This window comes from Hyperoodon ampullatus (assembly GCF_949752795.1).
Source record: "Hyperoodon ampullatus genome assembly, chromosome: 11".
In the NCBI taxonomy this organism is placed as follows: Eukaryota; Metazoa; Chordata; class Mammalia; order Artiodactyla; family Ziphiidae; genus Hyperoodon; species Hyperoodon ampullatus.
The window spans coordinates 40,471,010-40,498,779 of record NC_136924.1 but is presented as its reverse complement, the minus strand read 5'-3'; the positions used below and the strand labels follow the sequence as shown (position 1 = coordinate 40,498,779).

Sequence of the window (27,770 nt, the reverse complement as noted above, 5' to 3'; positions counted from 1 at the left end):
CTGATGAGTTAATAAGGTATCACCAGTCACACAGTTTAAAGAGACCTTCAAGGTTGTACGCCAGCATAGCTGGTTTCCTCGTCATCCTATGCATTTTATTGTGAAAACACTATTCTAAGACTGTGTTCCTGGGCTTCCCAGGACGCCCGAAGGAGATACACAGGGCAGGTCAAGACCGCCTGAGGTGGAGGATGGCCCCCACTCAGTGCTGACGGGGAGTCCCCAGGTGTACTTTTTTAATAAAATCTTTTTCACTTCCCCCAGATCTCCTGGACGTGCAGCTCTCTGTGGCCCCTTGTACCCCCTTCACCGTGAGCACATCCTCTCCACAGCGAGCACCCCTGCTGCAGGTTGCTGGACGGACGGGACAGACATCCTACTCTGACTACAAGGGATGTTCCGCAATCTGCTTTTTGGCTGTTTCGCCTGAAGTGCTGTTGACTTTGATTATTTAGTGGGACCTTCCATTTCAGATGCCTTCGGAACAGCCGCCTCAGAACCCGAGCACAGCCAGCACAGCTCACAGCACGCAGACCCCCAGCATCTGGCTGAAATGCAGATCCAGCGTCAGCATGCGTGGACTGGCCTGAGATTCTGCATCTGAGAGGCAAAGGCGAGCGTAGTCATCAGGGTCTCCTGGAAGACCTACAACAAATAAACCAGAAAAAGACAAAAACAGTGAGCTGGTCTCTTGCACCCCACCCCTAGAGATGCAGACGGACCATCCTCTGAAGGCGGCTCCCCTGCTGATGCTGAGGCCGGATCAGCCTTCAGTTAACTGAGCAACCAGCGTGTGCTGGGCACTGACCTGGGGCTGAGGGCTCAGTGGGAACAGGGCAGGGGGGACTCCTGGCCACATGGGGCTGCCTTCCAGTGGGGAGAAGAGCTAATAACAAATTCATTTCTTCCAGAGGGGTCTCCCATGAGCTAAAACCTCCGAGCCTCTCTCGGGTTCTGGTCCCTCCAAGGCAGATGTAGTTTATCCACTGTCTCTTTCTGCTCTGGCCTGAAAGAAAACCGCACTGCATAAGCTTCTGACCGCACAGTCCCTGTTTCCACCCAGCAAACAGGAGGTGGAGAGAGAACTCGGGGATGGGAGGGGGGTAGGCCGGTGGGGTGGACACAGGGCCATAGGCCGGCCTTAGCCACAGCTAGCTTGGGGCTTGGCCTGAGCTCCCTGGTGGCCAAAGTGAGACACGGTCGGTGATGTGACCTTCATTGTAAGGTTTGGTTCTTGGATGGAACACCTGGGTTTCATCTTAAACCAAGGCCCACACGTCTGTACGTGAAGGTTCTGTAGATTTGGGGGACCAGCAATAGCTGATTTTCTATCCGAATTTATGTGTTCCCTGGTCCTGATTTTTCATTTATAATTTACCAGTTTATAGCAAGATGTTTTGATGTAGAGTACCTCAAACATTTTTCCAACAAGAGTGGGTGCAACCCATCGACACACTCAAAGCCCACCTTGATGGGACACCCCTTTATGGGGGGAGCGGGGGCAGCCCCAGCCGGAGGCCCCGCCTGGGTGTCTGGAGCTGCTGCGGGACCCAGGCTCAGCACCACCCCCCCCGGTTTCTGTCTTCCCACTGCTGGGAAGGCACGGCTGGCCGGTGTCTGGGGCTCCCCTTCCGCCCGGGGTGGAGGGATTGGTCAAAGAGCTCAGGGCCCCCCACAGACAAAGGTCATGCCTGGGCGTGGGGCCGTGTGCCAGCAGGTGCCAGCAGAGTCCCCAGGGATCAGAGCAGGCCCGGCAGCCCATGAGGTGGCAGCGCTCAGACCTCCACGATAGAGCCCCTGACACTCGGGAGGTGAGGGCAGGACAGGGCCCAGTGCCGCAGGGGGCTGGGGGGGACAGAGCCCAGGCAGACAGCCCCCTGCTACAGCCTCCGCCCTTTGCCTCATCCTTCCGTCTCGAGGGGACCCTGCCCATAATGCTCCCCACCCCATCCCAGGCTCAGCCGGTCCCAGGCCTATCCTGGGTTCCATAAGGGAGCTGGGAGCCAAGCAGGGCAGTTCAGGGATCTCAGCCCCATCAGCGGAGCTGAGTGGCCACATTCTTGTTGGTCCTCAGACCAGGGACAGGCTTCCGGCCCCATGCCCCACACCTGGTTCCTCTGAGGCTGGCTCACTTCTGCTCTCTCGGCCACCGCCCCTGGCACCTTCCCAGTGCTGAGGAGCCACGAGGCCCCGTGCAGTCAGTGCATCCCCAGATCAGACCACAAAGCTTCGCTCCTACCCTGCCGTCCCCTGTGCACCCCACCCTGGGCTGGAGCAGGGGCTCCTGGCTCGCTTTTCCCACTAGACAGGAGAAACTTGTCCCCCCAGGTGGCTCCCCCTGCAGACCCTCGTGGGCTGACGCTTCTCACCAGGCGCCCACCTCCCCTCCCCGATCACCCGCCTCCCAGCAACCCCCAATCGCCGGCTCACGCGTCCTGGGTCTGTCCTGTTATCTGCTTGTAGGGCACCCACTCCCCACCTCCAACCAAAGGTTAACTCCACAAGAGGGGAGCCCTGGGAATGGGGTCAGGGGTCTCCCACCCAGCCTGGAAGGCCCCCTCCAGAGGCCCAGAGCCGGCCCTGGGAACCTGTGCCCTCTGGGAGTGGGAAGGGGAGACCCCGGTGAGGCCGGGTGCAGCCCGAGGGTGAGGACCCTGGAAGAACGTCCTCGGGGCCTGGCATTGCAGACACAGCTCGAGAGCCGGGCAGACAAGTTTTATTCCACCCGCTTCCCGCCCACGGCCACCCCAGGCCGAGCGAGGACAGGCTGCGTGGAGGGTCTGGGACAGAGGTGCACACAGGAGGTCACGCTGTGGCCCGAGGCGAGCGGGGGGCGGGGAGGCAGTTCTGCCACTGACCCTGGGGGTCTCTCTGGGGGCCTGGCCGAGCTGAGGGGTTCACAGTCTCCATGGTGTGGACACTGGAGGGCTGAGCAGGCTGGGGCGCAGGGAACAGCCAGGCCTGCTCCACGCACAGGAGGCTGCCCTGCACCTGCTGAGCCCCTGACGCCCCAGAACAAAGGTGTCGGGGTCTCGGGGTCTCAGGCGGCGACGGTCTTTTCGACAAAGACTCAGGAATGCCACAGTGGCTGAGGCCGACGGGACTGGACGGGACAGAGTAGAAAACTCTCGCACTCACGCACCGCACAGGCGTACACGCGGGGTCAGTAAAAACACAAGGCCTGGGTCACACGACGCTCTGCCGGCTCCCTGCCCCCTCAGACTCAGACGTGCCACAGCCACCGCCCCGGCCAAAGTCAATGAAGATCCCTTCCGAATCCGAGTCAACCGACTCCAGGATCTGGTCCACCAGGTTCTCGGGGCTGGATGAGGCTGGGGAGCTGCAGGCCGGGCCTGGGCCAGGCTCAGGGGGCTGCGCCAGGGGGTACAGTCTGCTGGGGCAGGGCCCCGACGGGGGTGCCGGGGAGGGTCTGAAGGTCCCAGCAGGGTCCTGGCCGGGTGTGTCAGCAAAGCCCTGGGGCTCAGGGCAGGACGTCATCTCGGAGACCGAGTGCCTGCGGATGCCCGTGCCGCCGGCCACCGCGCCCTCGGCCTCGTGCTCCGCCACGGGGTTCAGCAGCGGCGTGTTGTAGCTCTTGGACCGCACCACCGGGTTCTTGGCCAGGATGTCCCCCGATCGGGAGCGGCGCAGGAAGTGCTTCTCTGCAGACAGACAGACAGACAGGACATCAGGCATGGGGCCAGGGTGGGGCTGGCCAGATGCTAGGGAACACCCACTGCAAGCACCTACTTTGCGCCCAGCTCTGCATGAAGGGACCACTACAGGGAAAAGCCCGACCGGTGTAGATCCTGCTGGGGCAGCCTGGAGGGGAGTCAGGGTTTCCACCCCAGCTGATACTAGGTCCACCCCTATGTGACCTCCTTCTCTCCTCGGTCCGGCCTCTCAGCCTGGAATGGGGGCGGGGGGCCTCAAGTCAACCGCCTGGGTTCAAACATGCACCTTGCCAGTGACCTGTGCACGTGCCTCAGTTTCCTCACCTGCGGAAAGTCAACAAACCCAAGCACTTGTTGCATGCCAGCACTTTCTTAGGCAGACACAGCCCCTGTCCTCAGAGCTGGAGTCCTACTGTGTGTGTGGGGGACTAGAAACCCCTCTGGGTGGGCCACAGGTCGGGCAGTGGCAAGTGCCCGGATGGGGCAGCACGTGAGGTCAGGGCTGGGGTTTATTCCGAGTGTGGGGGGTGACCCCGGGGGTGGGAGAGGACGGATATAGGGGCAGGTCTCAGGCTCCCACTCAGGACCCTGCAGTTCCAGAGAGTTGACCACCAGGTGGCAGGGCTGAGCGGGATGAACCAGGGGCCGTCCTGGACCACAGCAGACAGGCTCCCTCTTTGCCTGGCAGGGGTCTCGGTGTCCAGGGCCACACAGACCTCAAAGTTCCTCCAGTTGCTGGAGCCCTGCCTGAGCTGGGACATGCTAGCTGGGCAGGTTTTATACCTGCAGGTGGGTGGGCCCTCTGGACGAGGGGACACTCCTGATGAGCTCTCGTACCGCTGTCCCCTTGGTTCTCTTCATGCATTTCTTCCCAGGCCTGGATCCTCCCTGCCCTTCAGCTCCCAGTCTGGCCTTCCCTGAGCTCCCCGCCCATGGCCCTCATGTCACCTGGGCACTGGTCCCCTTGGGCACTCATCTGGGGATGGTTTACTCATTGGTCTGCCTCCTCTGGTGGACAAGAAGAGCTCATGAGGGTGAGGCTTGGTCTCTGCTGAACCCTCAGGACCAAGAACAGGGGCTGGCGCAGAGTAGGTGTTCAGTTTACAGTGCTGAACGAACCGACGGGGCCAGGCAGCCCCAGGACGCCCAGCCATGCCCACCTCACAACCCCTCCACACTCCCCGTGAGTCCCCAAGTAAGCCAGGAATTCTTGGGCTCTGGGCCTTTGCACGTGCTGGGTCCTCTCCCTCGTCAACTCCTGACTTTCAGGACTGAGCTCGGATGTGACCTCCATGGGGGATGCGGGGGCCTCTGCCGGGCTCTCAGGGGAGTCACTGCAGCACCACTGTGACGTCAGCCCTTCAAGGAGGGACCCCACGTGACCCACCCTTTGCCCAGTGCCCCGCACACATCACTGCCGGTGGATGCTCAGGACAGGTTTGCCGTGGCTGCACATCTGGTTCTGCATGACTCCCCTGGGAGGCCTGGGCCCCAGCCCGGGCAGAGGTGGATGGGGCCAGGGGTCACCCTGCTCCCACCCACGCCCAGGCGACCCCTACCCAGGATGCAGGAGTGTGTGAAGGCACCCTCGCTGGAGTAGAGGCCGTAGGTGCCCAGGTAGGGCGACACCACCTTCTGGATCAGCGTCTCCAGGCGCAGGTAGTCTTTGGTCACTCCCCGGGACTCGTGCACCCCCTGCAAGAGGGAGGGGTGCGGGGGTCCGCCGGTCGGCCTGTTCCCTGCCTCCCTAGCCCAGCCGTGCTTAGCTCAAAGGCCACCACGAAGAGCGTCCTCCCCCTCCCCCTCCCCCGGGGTCCTGGCCCCACACTCTCCCTTCCCAGCTGTCTCTCGGGTTGGGGCCTCTGAGCCACCCTCCTGCTTTAACGCCCTCGTGGCTGCCTGCTGCACACAGGAGCCGGTGTGGCTGGGAGACCAAGACGCCTGCGGGAAAGGGGTCTGTGGCCAAATTAGGCTGGGCACCCTGCACCTCCCCCTCGGGACAGTTGTGTGTCCCCTTCTGTGAGCTGGCTTCCCAGAAGCTCTGGGCAGTCCTGGGGGGCCAAGCTCATTCACCTGGACCCGCACCCTCACTCCCTCGCCCCAAGGAGCACTGTAGGCAGGAAAGGCTGCCCCCTGGGCCAGGCCCAGGTCCAGGTCTGTATGCAAGCTGAGCGGTCAAGGCCCATCCATTTGATAGAGCCGCCCCTCCCCCTCCCACACTGCTTCCCCTGCCAGGCACCGTCCAGCTCCTCCCAACACCTCCCCTCATTCAGAGCTTTGAAGGGTTTTCCACCCCTCCCATTTCACTGGAGCCAAAGCCTGGAAATGAGGCTGCCCACGGGACAGCCGTGGTCTCGTCCACTCAGTTGTGAGCTGACCAGGAGGCAAGCTCTGGGTTCCCAGCACCCCCGGCAGAGGGCGGGGCACACAGCAGGTTTTTAGTGAGTGCTTGCTGAATGAATGATGTCTCTGAACGAATGAATCATCCTCAAGGGGCTGCCAGCAGTTAAGAAACAAGATACACCCAGGTTAATGTTAAATGACGATTCAAGACAGCGAGAACCCCACACTGTGCTGCCTACAAGAAACCCATTTAAACTATTAAAGACACACACAGACGAGAAGTAAGGGAGTGCAGGATTATATGTGATAACACGGATCATGGATCACAGATCACGTTAACACAGACCACAGCAGGAGTAGCCCTGTCAATTTCAGACAGGACAGACTTCAGACCAAAGAAATTTATCAGGGATAAGGAAGGTCATTACCTAATGATAAAGAGGTCACTCCTCCGAGGTGACATAACAATCCCTAATGTGTACGCACCTAACACAGAGCAGGAAACTACGGAGGCAAAAAGTGATGGGGCTGCGAGGAGAGACAGAGAAATCCATTCTCCTAGCTGGAGACTTCAAACCCCCTCTCAGAAATAGATCCAGCAGGCAGAAAATCAGGAAGGACACAGATGAACTCAACAACACCATCCATCAACTGGATATACTTGACATCTATCAACAACTTGTCCAATGGCAGAATCCATATTCCTCTCAAGCTCACGTCGGACATTCTCCAAGACAGACCACATTCTGGGCCATAAAACACACCTCAACACATTTAAAAGAACAGAAATCGTACAATGTCTGCTCTCAGACCACGAAGAAACTAAACCAGGAATCCATAACACAATAACTGAAAACCCCCAAACACATGGAAATTAAACAACTCACTTCTAAATGACACAGGGGTCAAAGAAGAATTTTTAAATATTTTGAATTAAATGAAAATGAAAACGCAACGTCCAAATTATCAGGATGCATTGAAGCAGTGCTTAGAGGGAAATTTACAGCACTGAATGGATACATTAGAATATAAAAAGTTTACAGTCAGTCATGTAAGCTTCCACCTTAGGAAACGAGACAAAGAGCAAATTAAGTCCAAATGAAGCAGAAGGAAAAAAATAAGAATCAGCAGAAATCAACGGAATTGAAAACAGAAAAATGGATGGAGAAAATCAACAAAACCAAAAGCTTTGAAAAGATGAATAAAATCCACAAGCCTCTAGCCAGACCAACTAAGAACGAGAGAGAGAAGACCCAAATGACTAATATGAGAAACGAAAGAGGGGACATCACTACAGACTCCATGGATCCAGCTGTGTCTGGACAAGGAGGGGGTGCCCCTGGCAGTCATCCAGATGAACCTGAAGGAGCCGTCCCCGCCCCCAGCAACAGTGCCGAGGACGACGTTACTGCTGAGTTGTGCTGGGCGTTTCACAAACTTTATGTCCCTTCATTCCCAGAATTTGTTTCTGATGTCTGGTCTCTGCTCCCCATTGCACAGTGAGGAAATGGGGGCCCTGGGGCTGCATTATTTGTGTACGTTCAGATGCAGGCCTGCTGCTCAGCTTCTGGGACCCCCGTGAGAAGGAACATTGATTTGGCAGGTGAAGCATGGGGCACATAGTAGGCCCTCAAAAGATATGCTGACCAGTAAGGTGTGACCTCAGATCCATCTGGGACTTGAAAACAGTGGGGAAAAGTTCACCGCAGGGCTGGGACAAGGCCATTCAAAGTGGAGGCCAAGGCGAGAACAAAGGGTTGAGGTTGGGGGTAGGGGTCGCATCCAGGAGGGGTTGAAGGACACTGGGGGAAAATGGGGCCAAGTCCAGAAGCTGCATGAGGCACAGCGACCACCAGGGGGCAGCACCACCCGGGCCTGGCCGCCACCCAGGGATCAAGATGAGACCTTATTCCTTGGCTTGAAATCCCAGCCTCATCACTTCCTGCCCCCAAGAGGATGCCCCCTGCACCATGGAGGACTTTGTGTCGATTTCTCCTCATTATCCTTGGACCTGCCCTGCCAGGTAGGTGGTCTTACTCCATCACACAGAGGAGGAAATAGGCGGAGGGATGCAATGTCCCGCCCGTCGCTGCCTTGTGTGGCCGCCAGGATGACCACCGGCTCCCACCGAGTGTAGCCCCTCGACCTTTCTAACGTCCACATTCATCCGCCCCTTCTTTGCTCTGGAATCTTCAACCAGCTGCCCTGGGCCCCAGGACCAACCTCACAGACATAAATTTAGAAGGACTTGCGCGTGCATGGGTGGGTTCAGGACAATGAACAGGGTTTGGAGCCTGTCAGCCTCAGGGAAGGCCAGGCTCCTGGCCATCATAGCTCCAGGCAAGCGAGGACTCTATTTCCCCACCTGTAAAATGGGGTGGTTGATGGTGCTCATCCTGGTGCTGTGACAGTGAGATAGGCTGGCAAACTGTAGGGTGCTGTGCCCGCCACAGGGCTTAGGGTGCAGCAGTTTGCAGAAAGGTCCTTCAGAAATGTCTGGAACTGCTGTGGGGAGTGGGAGGCGGTGGCCCCCAACCCCAGTGACTGACCGATGGGGGAGTAAAGGCCTGGCCCCGCTGCCCTGGAGGGACACTCCGTCCACACTCTTGGGCTCCCTGTGGGCTCCCGGGCTGGCCTTCTTGTGAACGAACCCACACCTTCGTCCAGCTCCTTCTCAGCCCCCGCTGCTTCCTTCTCGCTCCCAGGTTTCTCCTGGGAGTCCCTCCCCCCGCCCTCGCCCACCGTTGAGAAGTCACGTGGCCCCACATCCACATCGCAGGCTCTTGTCTCCGGGGAGCCTGGCCTGAGACGCGCTGCCTGTGCCCGTCACCGGGCTGAGCGCAGCCCCCACGGGCCCCGGCCCCGCCCACCTGCAGCACCAGCAGCATCTGCACGACGGCGGGGGGCACGCGGGCGTGGGCCCGGCCCAGCGCGTCCTCCAGCTTCACACTGAGGGTGAGGATGTTCCGGAAGTGCAGCAGAGCCAGCTGGCGCACCGACGGCTCCTTGCCCTGCGGACGTGGGGGCCGCCGCTATCACGGGAGACCCTTGCTCCCCTGCCCCCACCAGTTCCGGGGCCAGATACAGGGGCGGACCACTGACCCCCAGGCCCCCTTCCACCCCGTCCTCCTCCCCAGATGACCCTCGTTGTGCGGAGAGAGGGCCCCACGCGGCTCCCTCAGGCAGGGGAAGGGTGACTGTCACGCACAGAGCCCCTACTGCGTGCCGGGCACGGCCTACTGGGTGCTGCTAAGGGCTTCCCAAGGCTCTGAGCATGGAGCTGTCCTTATGCCCATCTCGGGGGTGGGGAGCAGGTTCTGGGAGGTCTGGGGGCGAGCGCAGGCGCAGATGGCCCACACGTGGCAACAAGGGCAGAGGTGTGCCCACCCCCAGGCTGGGATGGGCTGTCCCTGTGGCCCAGGAGCCGCTCACCTGCACCGGGTAGAAGACGGCCTGCAGCGTGGGCAGCACATCGCTGAAGAAGAAGTCCCAGGTCTCTGCCAGCGAGTCCAGCAGCTTCTGTCCTGTGGGCACAGGGACTGTCACCATGACCCCCAACGGGCGCTGGCAGATGCTTCCCGCCTTCCCAGGTCGCGAGTCACCTCTCCTGGCAGCAGGAGGACGTGGGATCTGAGGGCCGGGCCCTGGAGGGCGCCCCCCACCTGCCAGGGCGATGGGCCCGGATGCCCAGCTTCACCCCCACCGAGCCTCAGCTGCCCCACTAATAAAATGGGGCTGTAGCAGGGCGAACCCCTCAGAGCTGACAGGAGGAAAGGGGATGAAGCAGGGCCTGGGGCAGAGAGGTGCCGGTGGGTCCGTTTCCTCTGCACACCAGCCCTATAGGCACAGCCAGACAGGCGCTCCACTCACACCCTTGTCTCATCCGCCCTCCCCGTCCTTCCGCCCACCCACTGGTCTGTCCCTCTGTCCACCTGACAGACATTCACGCAGCAGCTACGCTGTGCCAGGCCTGGCACTAGGGACCCAGCTGAGCCCAAAACTACCCCAGTCCCACCACGTGACAGGGCAGCAGGACAGTGCACAGCCACCCTGGCGAGGGAGGAGTGACCCCCACCGGGCAGATGAAGTGCCTGAGCCTCAGAGAGGTGCGGGTCTCTCCCTCAAGGGTCTGGGTTCCCACCACCCAGGCTGCCTGGAGTGGGATCTGGGGAGCCAGGGAAACCGCATCCAACAGCAGCAATTGTCCCAGGTACGAGGGGGTCACGCAGGGAGAGCTTCCTGGAGGAGGTGATATCCAAGCTAATTCAGGAGGACCGTTTTGCTTGGTGGACTGACACCCTTGGCACATGAACCATGGAAGTACACGTGTGGAAAGCAGTCATCTGGACAAGCTCTGTAGGCCTTTCTGCCGGCTCTGGGGAAGCAGCAGCCCCAGTCACAAGGTGGACAGACCCTGGGGGTGGGGACAGCTGAGGTGCCCCCCCAGCCAGCTCTGGGCTCCCCCAGGAAACGCCAAGTGCTGAACCCTCAGCCCCTCTGCCTGGAAGGAGCGGAGAGCTGGGATGAAAGGCTGCTGGGTCAGGATAAGCAGGCCTCCGGGACATGTCGCCGAGGCCTCTGCTGCTTGGCGGGACCCCACCTGGAAGCCAGACTAGCAGTTGGCTGGAGAAACACGGCCGTGGTGGTGGGCATCTCAAGGAGTGGAGGGGCCAGGGCCACGGGCTGGCCAGCCTCCCGGAGCGCACCGCCCGTGCCCAACTCCTCAAGGTTTCCATGGGAACCAGGAGGCCGGTCAAGGGCCTTTGCCTCTTGTGCTCCCTTTTCCTGGGCTCTAAGCCCCCCACGCCCCTCCCCCCATAAAGCCCCCGGGTCTGTGTAGGTGCCGGGCTCTGGGAGGGGAGCCTGGTGGGGGCGACCGTGGAGAAGGCGGGTCCACCTTTCCATGCATCCGTCTGCTGGCACTGGAGCACCCTGCCTGGCGGCCAGCTCCTCGTCCGACCGGGGGTCCACACCCCACACCGGGCTCTATGGAACCCAGGACAGTGGGTGTCCGCCACCTGAGGAGCTCTGCCTGCATACAAAGGTCCCTTGAGGTCCCCGCCATCACTGGCGAGAAGAAAGGCAGCTCAGTTCCCCGGGCGGCCGTGGGGCGGCTCTGGGCGTGGGCCAGGCGGCGTCTGCGGAGCACAGGCTGCTCTCCAGCCCGTGGGGCGGAAAGGGGATGTCGTACAGTCCACGCCCCGCCAGAGCCACATGCTGACCAAGGGGCCAGGAAGCTCGGCTCCGTCCCGTGGCTGGGCTCTCTGCTGCCTGGGAACTGTGGTCTGGGGACACCAAGGTCGGCAGGGGTGAGTCAAGCACATGGAGTCAAAGCCCCACCCTGGGGCCCCAGGGAGTCCCTCAGCCCGAGCCTCAGTGTGGTCCTCTGTAAAATGGGCGTGATCAACATGTCCACACTCAAAAGGCCAAAAGCTGCCCCTGTAGCAAGTGCTCAGCTGTTAGCCTGGCGCTGACTAGCAGGCCCGCATGGTCTGAGGCCGCACTGACGCTCAGGAGGACCCACACCACCCAGCGGGCGTGCCCTTGAGCTGGTTCTCCCAGGATGGGGTGTGGGTCAGCCTGTCTTCCTTTCTTCAGTCCAACTGTGCAGGCCCTGGTGACGGGAATGCACCAGGCTGATCTCAGCTCAGATCTCAGTGGTGAACACAGGGCAGTTGGAAAGGCCACAGCATGGGCTTGGAGGAGGGTGGCCAGGCTCGGAGGCGAGCATGTGAGGGCCGTCGCAGTGCAGTTTGGTGGCCTGACCTTAACAGGCTGGGATTCCTGCAGGACAGGCAGAGCCCAGGGCCCGGAGCCTGCAGAAACCCCGGGTTCCCCCTCAGAGTCCCAGAGCATCTGGCTGCTGAGAAGCTACCCCTGCTGCAGCTGAGCCCACTGAACCACCACCTTGAATGTGGCCCCAGGGAGGGAGGCCTCCACCTCAAGGCCCCTCCAGGCCTCCCACTTCCAGGAATCACTGCGCTCGGGTTCAAGGCCTTGCTGGAGACTGGAGGGGGGCAGGTGGCAATGTCCTGGGCTGCCCCTCGTGGGGCTACCCACCACCTCCAGCAGAGGCACGGGCTGAGGACGTGGCTGGACGCAGGGAGTAGTCTTAAGGAAGAGCTCTCCCTGGGACCCGGTAGGAGGCAGAAAAGGGAAGCTCCCAAGGCAGCCCCGCTGGGTGTGATGTCAGCCACTGTCCCCACTGCATTGGCTGAAGGGGGGCAGATGTCCTCTCGAAGAGATGTTTCTACGCCTGACTCAAAGGCCGCCGCTTCCACGCAGCCCTCCTTGACTGCCAAGGTGGAACTAGCCCTTCCTTCCCCAGGGCTTCCCTTCACTTTGACATTCATCACAGTGGACTCTCACTGTCTGGTCCATGTCTGTGTCCCCAGCTGGGCTGTGAGCCCCTGCCAGGCAGGGCCTAGGTCCAGCTCTAAGTCCCCAAAGGCTACCTGGGGCCTGACCTGTAGTGAGCACATGGGTGGAACCTGTCTAACCCCCTGTGCTAAGGTGGGGACAGAGGGAAATGACAGTCTGTGGCTGGATGGGAACTGGAGGCCGGGCCCTCTGGCCCCCAGCCTGGGGCTCTGTGCCTGTCCCTGAGGCCAAGGGCGGTTGGATGGGGTCGGTGCTCCCTCCTGGGTGGCCTGGCGGACACGGCCACTGCGGGCAGGACTCCACCAAGCCACACAAAGCGCCTCTTCTCCTAAGGTCCCAGCTCCCCTGGGCCGGAGCTGGTGGGAGGGCAGGCACTGCCGGAATGTGCTGAGTCAAGAGGGGGGCGTGCGAGGGAACCTCCGCCAGCAAATCCTCCTGCTGGCTTGGTGCTGCCCCCTCCAGGAAGCCCACTCAGACCCCCAACGGCCTGTGCCTCCTGCCCCCACGTCTGTGGTTCTCACAGCCCTTCTCAGGCTCCTGCCTTGGCTGCTTCCCCCCGACACACGCAGAGGCGGTGCAGGAGGAACACAGGACACATGGCTCTTGAGTTATGCTGAGCACCCCAGGCCTCGGTCTCTGCCTCTGTGAAATGGGCTAAGACACGTGCTTTCCGGGGTCACTGAGAACTCGAGGAGGAATCTGGAGCAGCAGGGAGAGGAGTGCAGGCTCGGGAGCCAGGCTGCCAGGTAGGGCTGTGTGGCTCAGGCGAGTTACTCAGCCCCTCTGTGCCTCGGCATCCCCAAGTGTTCAGTGGCTACAACAATGGAACCTTCTTCACAGGGTTGTGGGGTGATCTAGGAGTCAGGCAATGGAAACTGTCGGGACAAGCCCAGCACAGGGTGAGGACGTGCGGGGGCCGGTGCCTGGCACACAGAGGGAGGGTTGTGACCTGCACAGGGCCTGACACACAGCGGGCCCGTAGCAAGATGTGTCGGTTTGAGCTGCGTTCCCCCATAATTTGATTTCTCTCTACATCAACTCACTCCTGCCGGGAGGTGTATACGCAGTACTTGTCACCGCCAGCCCATGGACACAGGGAGCCCAAGGGTTCCGGGACTGGGCACATCCTGCCAGGGCTCTGGGCCTGGCAGAAGGAGACAGCGGCCAGCCAGGACCCTCCCTCTCCTTGCTGAGGCCCGAGCTGGGCAGCGAGGCCAGCTGTGACTTGTGGACCTGCCCCTAGAAGGGCAAAGGGGGTGTGCTCTGGAGTCGGGATGCCCTGTGTTCGAATCCCACCTCCACCCCTTACGTGCACTGTGGCTATGGACAAGTTGAGGGCCATCGCTGCGTTGTCCCCCAGCAGTGAAATGGGTACAGTGACCCAAAGGCCTCACAGGGTGGGTATGCGCATTAAAAGAGAAAACTTGCCCAGAAGGCCCCGCACCAAGCCTGGGCCCCAAACCCTGGCAGGGAGCCCACATCAGCTGGTCTTCCAGGCGGCAGCTTCCAGCTCTACCTCTTCCCCCGGGTCTAGACCAGTTCCCCTCTGGTCCTCAAAGATCCTGATGGGGGTTCTCCCAGGCTGCTGGGACAGGGTTCACGGGGGCCAGAAGGCCTCATGGGCAGTGAGGTGAAGCAGGGGCCTTCTCCCAGACATCCCTCAGCCCTCCTGGGCCCCAGCAAGATGGGAGGCAGATGCTCTTCCCAGCAGGGTCCCCTCCCGGGGTCAGATCTCAGCCCTGCTGCCCTCTAGGCATTGCTTCTGCCCCTCTGGACTCTCTCGACCAGAAGGGCCACACCACCCACCCAGAGCCCCAGGTGGAGCCCAGGTAAGGCCATGGTTCTCAGCGGCCACACCTGCAAGCAGCGTGGCCTGGCACCCAGTCCCGGCCGTGGGCCACCAGACTCACCTTCGTAGAAGCGGATCTTGTCTCGCAGTATCACCATGCCTTTTGTCAGCAGCTGGTTCTGCAAGGCACACGTGGAGATGCTGTCACCACCCCAGGGGTGCCCAGGGCCCCCACGGCTCCACCAACAGTCAGCCGAGGCCCAGAGGGGGAAGGACTCACCCACATCCCAGTCCAGTTGTTGCAGAGCTGGAACCTCAGCTCCCCGGGCGCACGCGGGCAACTGACCCAACCAGGTTGTCCCAGATGGGAGGTGGTGCAGGGACCCCACCCTCATCGCCCCCAAGAGACAGGCCAGGCCTGGGCCTCCTGCTTCAGACCCCACTGACGTGAAATGTCCACACAGGTAAATCCAGAGAGACAGAAAACAGACCTGTGGTGACCTAGGGCTGGGGGACAGGGGAATGGGGCTTACCTATCTATAAACATGCGGTTTCCTTTCAGGGGTGATGAAAAAGCCCTGGAATTAGCAGGGACGGTTGCCCAACTCTGTGAATATACTAAATACCACTGAATTGCACACTTCCAGTGGGTGTGCAGTATGGTAGGTGAATTACACCTCAATAAAGCTGTTAAATTAAAAAAAAAAAAACAACCCTAAACCCACAGGATGGGAGGAGCCGCAGGCTGGTCCTCACCTCACCCTCTCCCAGCAGAGTGGGCACTCCGAGCCTGCGTGAGGATGCCCCTGCCTGCAGCACCTCGGCCTTCCTGCCTGTGCGACCTCAGGGGTCCTCTCTCCTCCCCGAGCCCCAGGGTTCCACGTGTCCATCCACTTTGCAATCCTGTGGCTGCAGCGCCTGGGACAGCTCAGCCTCGGCAACACTGGTGCCACACTGACAGCATCATCACGCGGCTCAGCGCCCTGGCGTTTGTCGATGACCCATCCGTGGGCTCTGGGGACCCACACTGATGCTCCAGGAGGAGGTGGACAACTCATCACAAAACTGACCTCGAGCCGCGCCACGTGCCAGGCAGAGCGGTGAGTCCTCACCTGCGTCTCATCGTATAACCTACCCAACAACCCACACTGGCTAGACGGGGGAAACTGAGTCATGGCCAGGCGGAGACCTTGAACCCAGAGCTCCACGTACCCACCGGGAGCCAGTGGCCCCTACCCCCGCCCTTTCTGGCCAGCTCAGGAAGCAACCCCGCAGGAGAGCAAAGAGCACCCACCTGTAGGTACTCCGTGAAGAAGGACCCCAGCTCTGTCTTCAGCAGCTGCCTGTGGGCGGGAGGGCAGAGCAGAGGGAGGGCAGGAGTCAGAGACCCCACGGTGCCAGCGAGGGCTGGGGGGCCACCTGCAGCGGGAGGCCCACCCCCTTAGCCCAGTGATGTGAGGACGTGACTAGATATTTCTCCAAAGATACACAAATGGCCAATAAGCACGTGGGAAGATGCACCATCATGAGTAACCAGGGGAACACAAACCCAAACCCCGAGATGGCACTTCACCTCCACTAGTGCTGTTAGAATCAAAACCCCAGGCAGAAAAAACAAAAGCCGGGCAGTAACAAGTGTTGGTGAGAAGGTGGGGAAATTGAACCCTCATACACTGCTAGTGGGAATGTAAAATGGTGCAGTCTCTGTGCACAACAGCTGGGCGGTTCCTCAAATTAAAGGTAGAGCCATATGACCCAGTAATTCCGCCCCTAGGCGCAGACCTGAGAGCAGTGAAACCCGCAGATCCACACAAGGTCTCCTGCACAGATTCTCCCAGCGGCACTGTTCATAACAGCCAAAAGGTAGAAACAACCCAAATGTCCGTCAACAGATGACTGGAGAAACACAGTGGTGTTTTTCACACAATGGGATATTATCTGGCCATAAAAACAAATGAAGCGCTGAAACCTGCCCCAGCCGGGATGACCCCCGAGTACGGAGGACCATTACGCTGAGTGAAAGAAGCCAGATGTAAAAGGCCACACGCGCGTAGTACGACTCCATTTATATGAAATGTCCAGAACAGGCAAATCCCTGGAGACAAAGTTGACTGGTATCGGCCAGAGGCTGCTGGGGGAGGATGGGTCACAGGGAGTGACCGTTAAGGGGTATAGGCTTTTTTGGGGGGTGGGTGATGAAAGTGTTCTGGAATTAAATAGTGGTAGTTCTACAAGCTTGTGAACGTACTAAATACCACTGAAGTGTATGTTGTAAAAGGATAAACCATCTTAAAAAAAAATCTATGTCTATATCTATATCTATTTGGTGGTGGCCTGGGGCTGGGGGGAGAGAGGAATGGGGACTACCTGTCTATAAATATGGGGTGTCCTTTTGGGGTGATGAAAAAGCCCTGGAATTAAAGACAGCTGCACAACTTTGTGAATACACGAAACAACACACACACACACACACACACACACGTATATAAAATGGCAGAAAACAAGAATGACGGCCAGACATCAGTCCTGTGACTCTGCAGCATCCCCTGCCCTGCTCGTGGCTGGGCAAAGCCAAGGGATGCAGAGGCGTATTAGGAAAATGGGGCTCCTGGGGCCCCACCCCTGAGTGGCCACATGAGCCCAAAAAAAGCAGGACCCCCCTGGAACGGTCACACACATCAGGCCTGGGAGAAGCAACAAGCCCCTGCTGTGACCTCAGGCAGCCCCTTTCCCTCCCTGGGCCTCAGTTTATGTCTGTAAGGGCCATTTTAGCCATTTAGGGTTGGAGTGGGGGGACCCTGCCCCAATTACCCTTTTACTCCTGCCCCAAGCTGATGAGGAGGTTTGCTGCCTATTTTTCCCAGATATTCTTTTGCTGTAGGGACAGGGTGGCACAGGCCAGGGCGTGAGGGAAAGGGCGCAGAGGTAGGAAATGCCCCCTTGCAGCAGCTGTGACCCCGGGCAAGTCTCTCGACCTCTCTGAGCTTCAGCCTCCTCCACTAAAATGCAGGACTAATGCCTTGGCTTCGCAGATTCCCTCAAAGCTGGTCCATCCTGGGCCCCTTCACAAGCGCTCAATTCTCAGCTATTCACAGGAAATGAGGGGTACTCGGCGGGGCTGTGACTGCTTTTCTGGGAACAACAGGCCCATCATTAGGCAGGTGGGTCCTTCCTCTGTTGTTGTTGTTTTTTTAACTTTATTTATTTATTTTTGGCTGCATTGGGTCTTCGTTGCTGCGCGCAGGCTTTCTCTAGTTGCGGCGAGCGGGGGCTACTCTTCGTTGTGGTGTGCTGGCTACTCATTGCGGTGGCTTCTCTTGTTGAGGAGCACGGGCTCTAGGCGCGCAGGCTCAGTAGGTGTGGCTCGCGGGCTCTAGAGCGCAGGCTCAGTAGTTGTGGCGCACAGCCTTAGTTGCTCTGTGGCAAGTGGGATCTTCCTGGACGAGGGCTCGAACCCGTGTCTCCTGCATTGGCAGGCGGATTCTTAACCACTGCGCCACCAGGGAAGTTCCAGTCCTTCCTCTTTTAACAGAACAAATACGCTTTGTGATGCTTAACACCAGCGGGGCATGTGGGTGTTATCTTGAGCCACTGTCCCAGTCCTTCTCTGTTTCCCCTGAAAAGGAGTCTTCAGGAGGGTAGGGGTGAAGGCCACAGGACAGGGCCTGGGGTCAAGGTCCACGTGGTGGTCACCACCCACCTGGGCTCTAAAGGCGGAACCTGAGGCTGGTGGACCCACGAGGTGGGGGGAGCGGGCCTTCCACCTGGCACAGCCCTCCCACCACTTATAGACCCAGGCCTGGATGGGACAAATGACCACTCACCGGACGCCCTCGTTAAGGCTGAAAAGCTCCTGGTCGGGCAGCCCCTTGCGCTGGAAGACGGCAATCACCCCGTTGTGAATGCTGCGTGGGGGAGGGAAGAAGAGCGCTGCTGTCCAGAGGCCCCAAGACCCCTCCCCTCCTTCCCTCTCCCACGGAGCCCCTCCCGGTCAGCAGGGCGCCAGTCCTTTCGCTTCGAAGGCAGGCCTGGAGTACAGGGACCGGCCGCCCCATCGGACCCCATCTGCCCCAGAGCCTCAATTCCCACCTTGAGCGCCAGATGCTGGGCTCCCAGCCCCAGCCTCCCTGGAGCGCCAGGCCTGTCACCGGTCACCTCTCCAGGCTGTCCTGGGTTACCTTCCACACACTCTGCCTCCCTTCCCATGTTCTTGAACCCTCTGCCCCCAGGCCGGAAACTAGGGGTCAGCCTCTGATGGTCTCTCGCACACCCAAACATAACCAAGTCCAACTGGCTTTTTCACCCTGTGCTTCCAGGTGCCCGTGAGCCAGCGCCTGCCTCACTGAACTGGGTACCTGTGTTATCTGCACCTGGCCCCGCTGGGGAAGCTGCCCTCACCACAGGGCCTTTGCACATGTCCTCTCTTCTGCTTGGTCCCCACCCTCACCCCCCACTCCCGTCTACGTGGATCCTTCCTTCAGGTCACAGGAGGTCACAGCGTTTACAACACTTGTCAGTGTGCACCTACGTTTATCCGTGATTCGTTTGATTGATTGGTTCCCACGGCTATCTATAAACCTCCGCGCACAGGGCCCTGTGCCGTTTATGACTGTGTGCTCTCACCTGGCTCAAAGGGGCAGCCTGGTAGTTATCTGGTGAAATTCATCCTGACTCTCCCTGGCCCTCCAGAGCCAACAGATCCTGAAGCCCCACCAATCTCTACCCCCTAGATCTCTGCTGCACCCTTCTCTCTCCTCCACGCTCGCCTGACCTCTGATCGCACAGGTACCTCCTCACTGCACTCACTGGCCCCTGCCCTGGGTCTTGCAGGTACAGCCCAAGGCCTGAATGTGGCATTCAAGGCTCGTCTGGAATGGTCCATCCCCGCATTCTTGGGCACCCAATGCTCACAGAGTACTGGAGCTGCCAGGGGAGCCACACCTCAGGGTCTTTGTACCCACTGCCCTTCCTACCTGGGTGGGGGGCCTTATGCTATCTACTAGGCAAGTAGCTATTCATACTGGAGCTCTGGCTCAGAGGCCGCTGCCTCCAGAAGCCCTCCTGACTGCCTCCCTTCCCCGTGCAGACTCAGGTCCTGGCACTCTGCCGATTTACTTTCATGTTAGCCCTCACCACCAGCCATAAGCTCCCAAGGGTGAGAACCAGGTCTGGGTGGCTCCACCACCCTCCACTCAGGACTGGGTTGCTGCTCTAAACTCACCACTGCAGAAGAGCTGTGTGATTCTTGGTGTACAGGGACAGCTGGACACATGCTGCCGTTCACATCATGGAATAGGCGGGGGCCACCAAGCTCCTGCTGCCTCTGTCTGCTCTCACCAGTTCCACCCTTCCCAGCAATATGGACTGGCCGCCCACTTTGCAGATGAGGAAACTGAGGCTCAGAGGGACCAAGCTCTGGGAGGCCACAGAGCTCACCCAACAGCTGCCCCCTCTCCCCAGGAGCCAGGTGTGGGCAGGCCTTCCAGCTCTGCACCCTGGAAGGGGCAGGGCAGGGTGAGGGCCCCGCATCCCAGGTGGGTGAAGGCAGCTCTGAGCAGTGCAGGGACGTGCCCCAGGGGTCCACAGCTGGTCCCGACCCGGCCAGGCCAGAGGCCTTGTCACCTGACCCGACGACGACGCCTGACTACCCAGGCACCTGGTGTTGAAATGTTGCTTATTCGCATGTCCAGGCACACACGCCCTCTAACTTCTGTTTCCTGCCTGTGAAATGGAGGCCGCGAATGTGCCCGCCCCCAGGTTGCTGTCAGGATGAAAGCCCGGCCAGCGCCGAGCCTTGGTTTGTGGTCACGGCCAGGTCTCTGCTCAGCCTGTCAGAAGTGCCTGGTGGGCTCAGGGGAACAGTCACAGTGAGGCTGTTCCCCATTTACAGACTAAAAAAAGGAAAACAGTCTGACGGGAAGTCTAATGGCTGCCACCCTGAAATCCTAACAGATGGGGACTCACGCCCAGCCTGGGTGCTGCTGGGGGCAGAGGTCAGACCCTCCCAAACCTGCAGGAGCCTGGGAGCTGGCAAATGGGGCATCCTGAGCATGGTCCCGTGGGCCCGGCCCCTCCTGAGGCTCAGAGGGGCCTTGCCAAGTCCTCCCTGGGGACCAGGCCTCCATCAGGCTGAGGGGACAGCGTGGGGGACCCTCATCAGCCTCCCAGGCCTGGCCCTGCTCTTCTCACCAGCCTTTCCAAGTCCCTCCTCCCTCCTCCTCCAGTAAAACCTTCTGGAGGGAGCGCAGCCCACTCTGGTCCCCAGCCCAGAGGCACCTTAACCCACAGTTTTGGATGGGAAGACGGGCTCTTTGGACAAGTCCCCTGGGTCTGAGCAGCACTGGCCTCCCCCTGCGTCAGGGCCTTCATCCTTGCTGTTCCGTCTCCCTGGGGCTCACCGAGAGGTCAGGTCCCTCCCCCTTCACACCTGTGTGCAGAGAGCATTTGATCCCGGCTTCTTTGGGGGGAGGGGAGGTCTATTTGGTTTACCACTTAGGCCCCACTCCCCCCAGCCCTAGGGTCACCCTTGAGTTCTCCTATCCACACCCCCACCCAGGCCAGCCTCCACCCTGGTGGACCCTGACCCTGCCCTTCCCACCTCCAGCCCCGAGGCTTATTCAGGTACGGGCCTGGGGTTGAATCCCAGCTCTGGGCTTCCCTGCTGCCGGCCTCTGGAGACCAGACCATGAGTGCCTCAGTTTCCCCCTCTGTACAATGGGACTTGTAATCACAGCCCCTGTGGGGTTACGTGTGCCATGGCATCATCAGCAGTGACTGCGGGGGGGCAGGGGGGCAGGATATGTGCCCCCGGAAGCATCCACCATGGCTCAACCATCTGTCCCGGGCTTTCTCCATCTCCTTCTAACCACACCATGAGGTAGGGACTGTGACAGCCCAGGCTGCAGAAGGAAACACTGAGGCTCAGAGAAGCCAGCGGATGGCCCAGAGTCATACAGCTTGATGCCTGGCAGGGCCAGAAGGGAGCCCGGGGCCCACAGTCCTCCCGCCCCCCACAGCTGCTCAACCTGGGGTTGGTGGACAGGCAAGGCCCCGCTCCTTCCCGTTTCTCTGCAGCCGAGGTTCCACCTTCTTTCCAAAGTCCAAGTTGGGTCAATAACAAAGCCCTGCTGTGAGCCGTGGGAGAGAGAGGAGGAGGGGTGGGGAGAGGAGAGGCCCTCATGTGACTTATCCCCCCAGACAGAAGTGCAACTCCGGCCCAGGGCCTCCAACATCCTCCTCATTATCCCAGGGGGCCACGGCCAGCCCTGAGAGATGAAGCCCTGCATCGCTCTGCTCCGGTCGCCCCGGGGGAAGCATCCACGGGCCTCCTCTTCACGCCCAGGTGAAGGCACAGGGGAGGCAGGCACCAATCCCACCCCCTGCTGGGCCTCAAGGTGACCCTCTGGCAGATGCGGGTACCTGAGGGCACCACTCTCAGGCCTGCGGGCCGTTCTCCTGCTCCTCGGCAAACCGGCATCACGCTCACCCTGCTTTCAGTGCCCTGGCCCTGGCTTACATGCCCCCCAGTTCCCACCCCTGCTCCTCCCTGGGCTCCAGGCAAGAACTCAGAGCTTTTCTCCAGAGCCCCACCTGCCCAGGGAGGCAGATGCCCGACTGCGCTGACCCCCCTGTCCCGACAGGCTGCAGGGGGACAGCGGGGTGCCCACGCCGCCCCCGTGGCTGCCTGGCTGCACAGTCCCACCCGTCCAGCTGGAGGCCAGCTTCTGCACGTTGGGCTGGGGGCCGGGAGGTGGAGAGCGGATGGCCCTGAGCCCCGACTGCTAGGTGGGAGAAGTGAGGGCCCAGGGCGCAGGGCGCGGAGGGAGGGAAGCCCAGCATATGAGTGTCCTCTGGCTGCTGTAACCAAAGCCCACACACAGCGGCTGCAAAGCAGCCAAAAGTTGGGTTTTTACAGCTCTGAAGCCAGAAGCTCTGTCAGTGTCACAGGGCTAGAATCAAGGTGCGGCTCCTTCGAGGCTCCAGGGCAGAGTCCATTTCCTGGCCTTTTCCAGCTTGGTCAGGACTCCTCCCTCCATCCTTACAGCCAGCAGTGCGGTGTCCTCAACCTCTCTGTTCCCATCCTCACGTCTCCTTCTTGAACTCTGACCCCTGGGCCTCCCTCCCATTAGCACCCTTGTGGTGACACTGGGCCCACCTGGACCATCTCCCCATCTGAAGGTCATTTACTTAATAACATCAGAAAAGTCCCTCTTGCGTGTAAGGGAATGTATTCACAGATTCCCAGACATCTTTGAGGGCCATGACTCTGCTGACCACACCTAGACCGCCTCAGAGCGGCAGGAGGCTCAGGACCCAGGCCCAACTCAGAGCAAGTTGTTCGTGAGGGTTGGCCGGGAAGCCAAGCACCGGCCCCCCGCTGGCCTCCACCCCCCCCCAACTCCCAACGAACCGGTCACCCTGAGGGCTTCAGCCAACCTCCTCCGGCCCCTGAGACCCCATGAGGTGGTGGCAGAAGCTCTGGACTTAGACCTGGGCAGTCCCCGCACCTCTGGACCTCAGTATCCTCATCTGCAAGATGGGGGTACCAAGTCCCACCTTGCAGGCCACTGCAGGGATGAAAGCAGCTCCTCCACGCCTGGGGTTGGGACAGGGCCCGGCACAGGTTGGGGTCGGTGGGCACCGCCGTCCCGGGGATAGAGCAATCACGGCCCCGTAGGAGATCTAGGTGCAGGACGCCCTGTGGGCTCAGGCCAACAGTGGCCCCGTCCAGGACCAGCGACGAGCAGACGAGGAGGGAGGGCTGCACCTCGGGCTCTCACCACCAACCCCCGCCTCGCCCGGCCCCAGCAGACACCAACTCACACGTGTCCCTGGGCAGCGGCTTCAAGTCAGGCCAGGGTTCAGACTGAACGTGAGCAGGGGCTCTCGGTCAAGTCCCTCTCCTTCTCTGGCCTCAGTTTCTCTATCTGGATGCTAAGGACCACCAGCCCGGCCTCGGAGGTGGTCCCATGGGAACAAGAGGGCGCGCGCTCCACCTGCGCGGGGCCTCTGCTCTCACAGCCAGAAGGCGGGTGGGCGCCAGGCTCGCCAAGCCTCAGGCCTTCAGGCAGATCCAGGCCTGGCAAGGAGTAGGGCTCCCTAATGGTCTACGCCCTCTGGCCCAAACGCAGGTACAGGGGACTCCTGCCCGCCCCTCAGCTGGCCCCTGAGCTCAAGAACATGACCTTCGTGCAGCTGGAGGCCTTGCACACGCGTGGGGTGCACACCCAGCGAGGAGCTAACTGGGGCCAAAACTGGGACAGACAGGGAGACAACATGCCACGCCCGGGCCCTTCGGGAGGGAGGGGATCAGGGGCTCCAGGTGGGAGTGACAGGTGAGCCTTCTAAGCCAGCCCTGCGCCCTCCCCTCTGCAGTGCCAGCACTGGGCCGGGCATGGGGGACAAACCCGCCCCGTAAAGCAGCAGCAGGGGCTTAGGAAACAGCTTCTGACGGTTCTGTTCTAGTTTCCGGTTTGTAAGCGTGGCCCAGCCGGCCGGCAGCCTGACACCCAGCACTCAAACCTGCCCTGCGAACGCGCAGAAGGGAGCCCAGGCCCCATGTGTGTGTGGTCAGCACCTGCGTTCCCCTGGTTTATCCTCTTCCCAGCGATGAACACCACCTGCTCGGACCAGTGCCGGAGAGTGAATGAATGAACGAATGAATGAGTGGCTAGGTGAGTGCATGGATTCCACTATCACAGGAGCAAGCTATGTATTTTGCCCCATGTCCAGATGAGGAAACAGAGGCACAAGGAATTTAGGGGCTGGACCCAGGGTCCACTGTAGTGGGATGAATAGTGTCCCCTAGAAATTCATGTCCACCTGCTACCCCAGAGCTTATGTGGAAACAGGGTCTTTGCAGATGTAATTAGTTAAGAATCTTGAGACGAAATCATCCTGGATTTAGGGTGGGCCCTACATTAGGTGGCCCAATGACTTTCTAAGAGAAAGGAGAGGGAGATTTGGACACAGAAGGTGGCCAGATGAAGAGAGAAGCAGAGAACGGGGTGATGCAGCCACAGGCCAAGGAGCCACTGGGAGCTGGAAGAGGCAGGAAGGAGCCTTCCCTGGAACCTCCAGAGGGAGCGAGGCCCTGGCGACACCTTGATTTTGGACTTCTGGCCTCCAGAACTGTGAGAGAATGAATGTCTGTTGTTTTAAGCCACCAAGTTTGTGGCAATTTGTTACGGTTGCCCTGGGAAACTAACGTGGTCACATGGAAAAAGAGGGGTCATCTTGGACTCAAAATAAGGAGTCTACAACCTAGCAAGGCAGGACCTGTACTGTCCCGCCCTCCAAGGCTGTGGCCTGGGGGCCCCTGGCAGGGAGCACTGCAAGGATCGGAGCTGGGCAGGCAGGCAGCAACCAGAAGAGGCCCCGACCTCCCCATGGTACCTGCGGAACGCTGGCGGGGAAGGCACTGCCCCCCCCTGGCTCAGGGCCCCCTCTGCCCAGGGAGAGCAGTGGCTCCGCTCTGCGGCGTCCACACGGGCAGGCTTCCTGGTCCTCTCTGCATCCCCCTCTGCCACCTCTATATGGGGCGTGGTAGTCATAACTCCCTCCCTGGGCTAGGAGGTACACCAAGGGCCATGAAGGGGCCCGGCACACAGGAGTGCAGCATGGCAAGCGGAGCTGACGTGGGTCCAAGGGCTGGGCGGCTCGGAGCCTTAGAGATGCCAGCTGTGGGCCGGGCTGCTCCCCTGCAGTCTGCCCGGCCAAGGTACAGATGGCACTGAAGTTTGAAAGTTCCTTTAAGTGAGAAGCAGTGGGGGGGACCCAGGTGGCCTCTCCCTACAGGCACCTCCCTGAGCTCCAGAAGACTCCGAGCCTACCCGAGGGTGCCCCCACCTCTGCCTGGAGACCCCCCAGCAGGGCCAACCACAGCAGGAGAAAGCTGCTGTTGGTGAAAGCTCAGGAACCAGCAGACGCCTGAGGGGCCCCCCCAAACCCTGTCCCTACAGGCCCTCCCTGACATGAGTTTGTCCCCAGCAGGAGTTTGAGCTTGAAATATAAGTTACGGAGGCCCTACCACGCGCCAGGCACGTGCTGAGGACTTTAATACAGATCTGCACATTTAATCCCTACAATGGCCCATTTTACGGAAAAGGAAATTAAGGACCAGAGAGGCTAAACAGCTTGCTCAAGGCCACGAAGTAGGGAAGAGGCAGAGCTGGGATTTGAACTGAGTCTGTCTGGCTCCTTGCACTAAGCCACGGCAGAGAAACGAGGAGGGAGACCGCTTCTCTCCGCAATTCTGCGAGAGGAGGAAACGCCTCTTAAGGCAGCATGCAGTCACTGGGCTGATGAGATTAGCCAACGAGAGTCTTTCCTTCTGTTCCCACACCAGTCCCGTAACAAGGAATGTGCATGCCCGCTGACCGATAGGGAAACTGAGGCAGGCTCGTCCCAGCACTCAAGCAATTCGCAACTTGGTAGGGGACGGAAGAAAAGCACGTGACTGGACGACGGCGTCCTGCCTAGTGCACAGAGGAGGGTCTCAAGCTGGCAGCCCTGTGCCCACCATGACGCTCATGAAACGACTGATGAACAGAATAAATGAGTGTCCACATTGACAGTTGGTTTTCTGGTGGCCAAGACCACAGACGGTGGAGCATCTGGCAGGGTTTCACTGCCAGGTGTGTGTGGTGATGGGGGCAGCATCCACAGCCCCCTGGATAGCCTGCCCTACTCTCTTCTCCTGCCCTCCCATTTTCCTTTCGGTGGAAATAGCTATTTTGAAAAAGGGCTCGTGAGCAAACACGGTGGGGAATCCCACTAAATAAATCGTCTCTTTTCCGGAGATCCCCAGCCTTGCTCTTCAAACAAAGTGGGAGGGGGTGGTGGGACTTCCCACGCCCCTGCTTGTCTGGGAAGGGCCCGCGGGGGGAGGGTCGTCTAAAGAATGCCGGGCAGCTGCTGCACCCCTGCTGACAGCTGCGAGGGCAGGGGGCCGCTCAAGGGAAAGCCACCCGCCCACCGCCGACCAAAGGGACCTAAACGCAGAACAGGAAGCGCAGCGGCAACCCACAGACTGCGCCCGCGAGGCTCATCTGCGAAATGGGATAAATACTTCCTGCTCTATTTACCTCCCAGGTTGCCATGAGCACTGGAGCGAAGACGTGGGAAGACCCCGGGGGGAGGGCGGGGGAGGCGGGCTCGCGGGATCCAGGCCCACCCCACCACCCACCAGCTAGGCGCGTTGGGACCAGCCCCGGGTCCACGGTCTCGTCCCTCCGTTCTAGAAACACGTTGCACTAAACTTCCCTTCCCGTCCGCACAACTCCGGCGGAACAAGTTCTCTACAAACTGTAAAGTGCCGCGCTGCCCCCAGCACAGTTCCTCGCTGGGGGCCGGCCCTCGCCCGCGGACCTGCTCCAGGGCTCCCCCTCCCCTGGCTCTGGGACCCGGGGCCAGCGGCCCGCGGGCCGGCCGGGAGGGCGCGGCCTTACCTGTTCCAGGTGGCGTTGGCGCAGGCCCGGCGCTGCTGCGTGCCCCGCTCGTCCGCGGCGGCGGCCGGCTCTCTCTTGCCCAGGTCACTGAGGCTGGGCGAACTCATGAACTTCAACCTGCGGAGAGTCCTCATGGTGACCCCGGCGACAGGCTCCGCGCCCACGCGCGCCCGGCACCTCGCCCTGCGCCACGCCGCGCCGCGCCGCGGGCCCCGGCCGTTGCGGCGCCCTCTACGAGGAGACTTGGGCAAAAGCAGGAAGCCGAGCGGCCCTCCAGGGTCCCGCCCCGGCCCCACGCCTCCGCCCCGGGCCCTGCGCCGGCCGCCCCGCCAGGTTAATCATTGCTCGGAGCGGCCGCAGCGTGATGCTCCCAGAGCGCTGCCGGTAGCGCGGACTCGGCGCTAAAGGGGCCCGGGGGCGGGGTTCAGGGCCGGAGGCGGAGCATGGTAGGCCCCGGGGGCGGAGCAGGAGAGGGGCGGAGCCTAGGCGGGGCCTCAAGGAAGAGGGCGTGCGCCGAGGCGGGACCAAGCTGGGCGTGGCCACGAGCTGGGGGCGGGGCCTGGGCCTCCGCGGCCTCAGCCGCCGCATCCCACTCGCCCCTCCTCCCCCAGGCAACCCGAGTCCGCCCTCCTGGGGTCGCACTCTGGCCCCCTCTGTCCTTCCAAGGGCCACCAGTGCCCACAGGAAACCAACACGGACGGCCGCACAATCCAACCCCAAGCACCCACCCAGCGCCGGCTCCTGCGGCCACACCCACACGGTGCACCCACACGGTGCTCAGCTTCGTGCCCCCTCCCAGACCCCTAGTGCAGTGTTTATCTTCCCCCTTCTTGCCATCCCTCCCCACAAAGGCTGTGCCCACACAGATCCCTCAGGACCCCGCCACGTGGACACAGACTCCTCCGTGGTTATCATGAAGACTGGGTCGAGGTCTTCAGCCCACTTTCCAGTTGAGGAAACTGAAGCTCAGAGGGTGAAAGAACTTGCCCAACGTCATGCAATCGGCAAATGGCAAGGCTGGGCCTAACACAGGCCTCCTGAGCACACGGCAGGACACCCCTCCCTCCAGCTTCCGAGATCCCCACGGGGCTCTCCTGCCCCCTGCCCCCTCCGTCAGACAGAGCAAGACAGTGT

The 27,770-nt window shown here is 60.6% G+C and overlaps 1 protein-coding gene across 2 annotated transcripts; it reads right to left on the bottom strand.

Moving 5' to 3' along the window:
* Positions 1-40: 40 nt before the first annotated feature.
* On the bottom strand, positions 41-26,770 carry PRR5 (proline rich 5; the record flags this gene model as incomplete). 2 transcript variants are annotated; one of them, XM_079714321.1, is made up of 9 exons in its annotated part: positions 41-645; positions 3,143-3,662; positions 5,234-5,369; positions 8,888-9,028; positions 9,450-9,541; positions 14,309-14,366; positions 15,482-15,530; positions 18,012-18,092; positions 26,637-26,770. In XM_079714321.1, 8 exons carry the CDS (start codon positions 26,768-26,770, stop codon positions 3,187-3,189), a joined length of 1,167 nt encoding a protein of 388 aa, XP_079570447.1. In that variant the 3' UTR covers positions 41-645; positions 3,143-3,186. The 2 variants fall into 2 exon arrangements, with proteins under 2 accessions (XP_079570447.1, XP_079570446.1); XM_079714320.1 differs by lacking the exon at positions 41-645 and having other exon boundaries at positions 2,682-3,662.
* Positions 26,771-27,770: the final 1,000 nt, after the last annotated feature.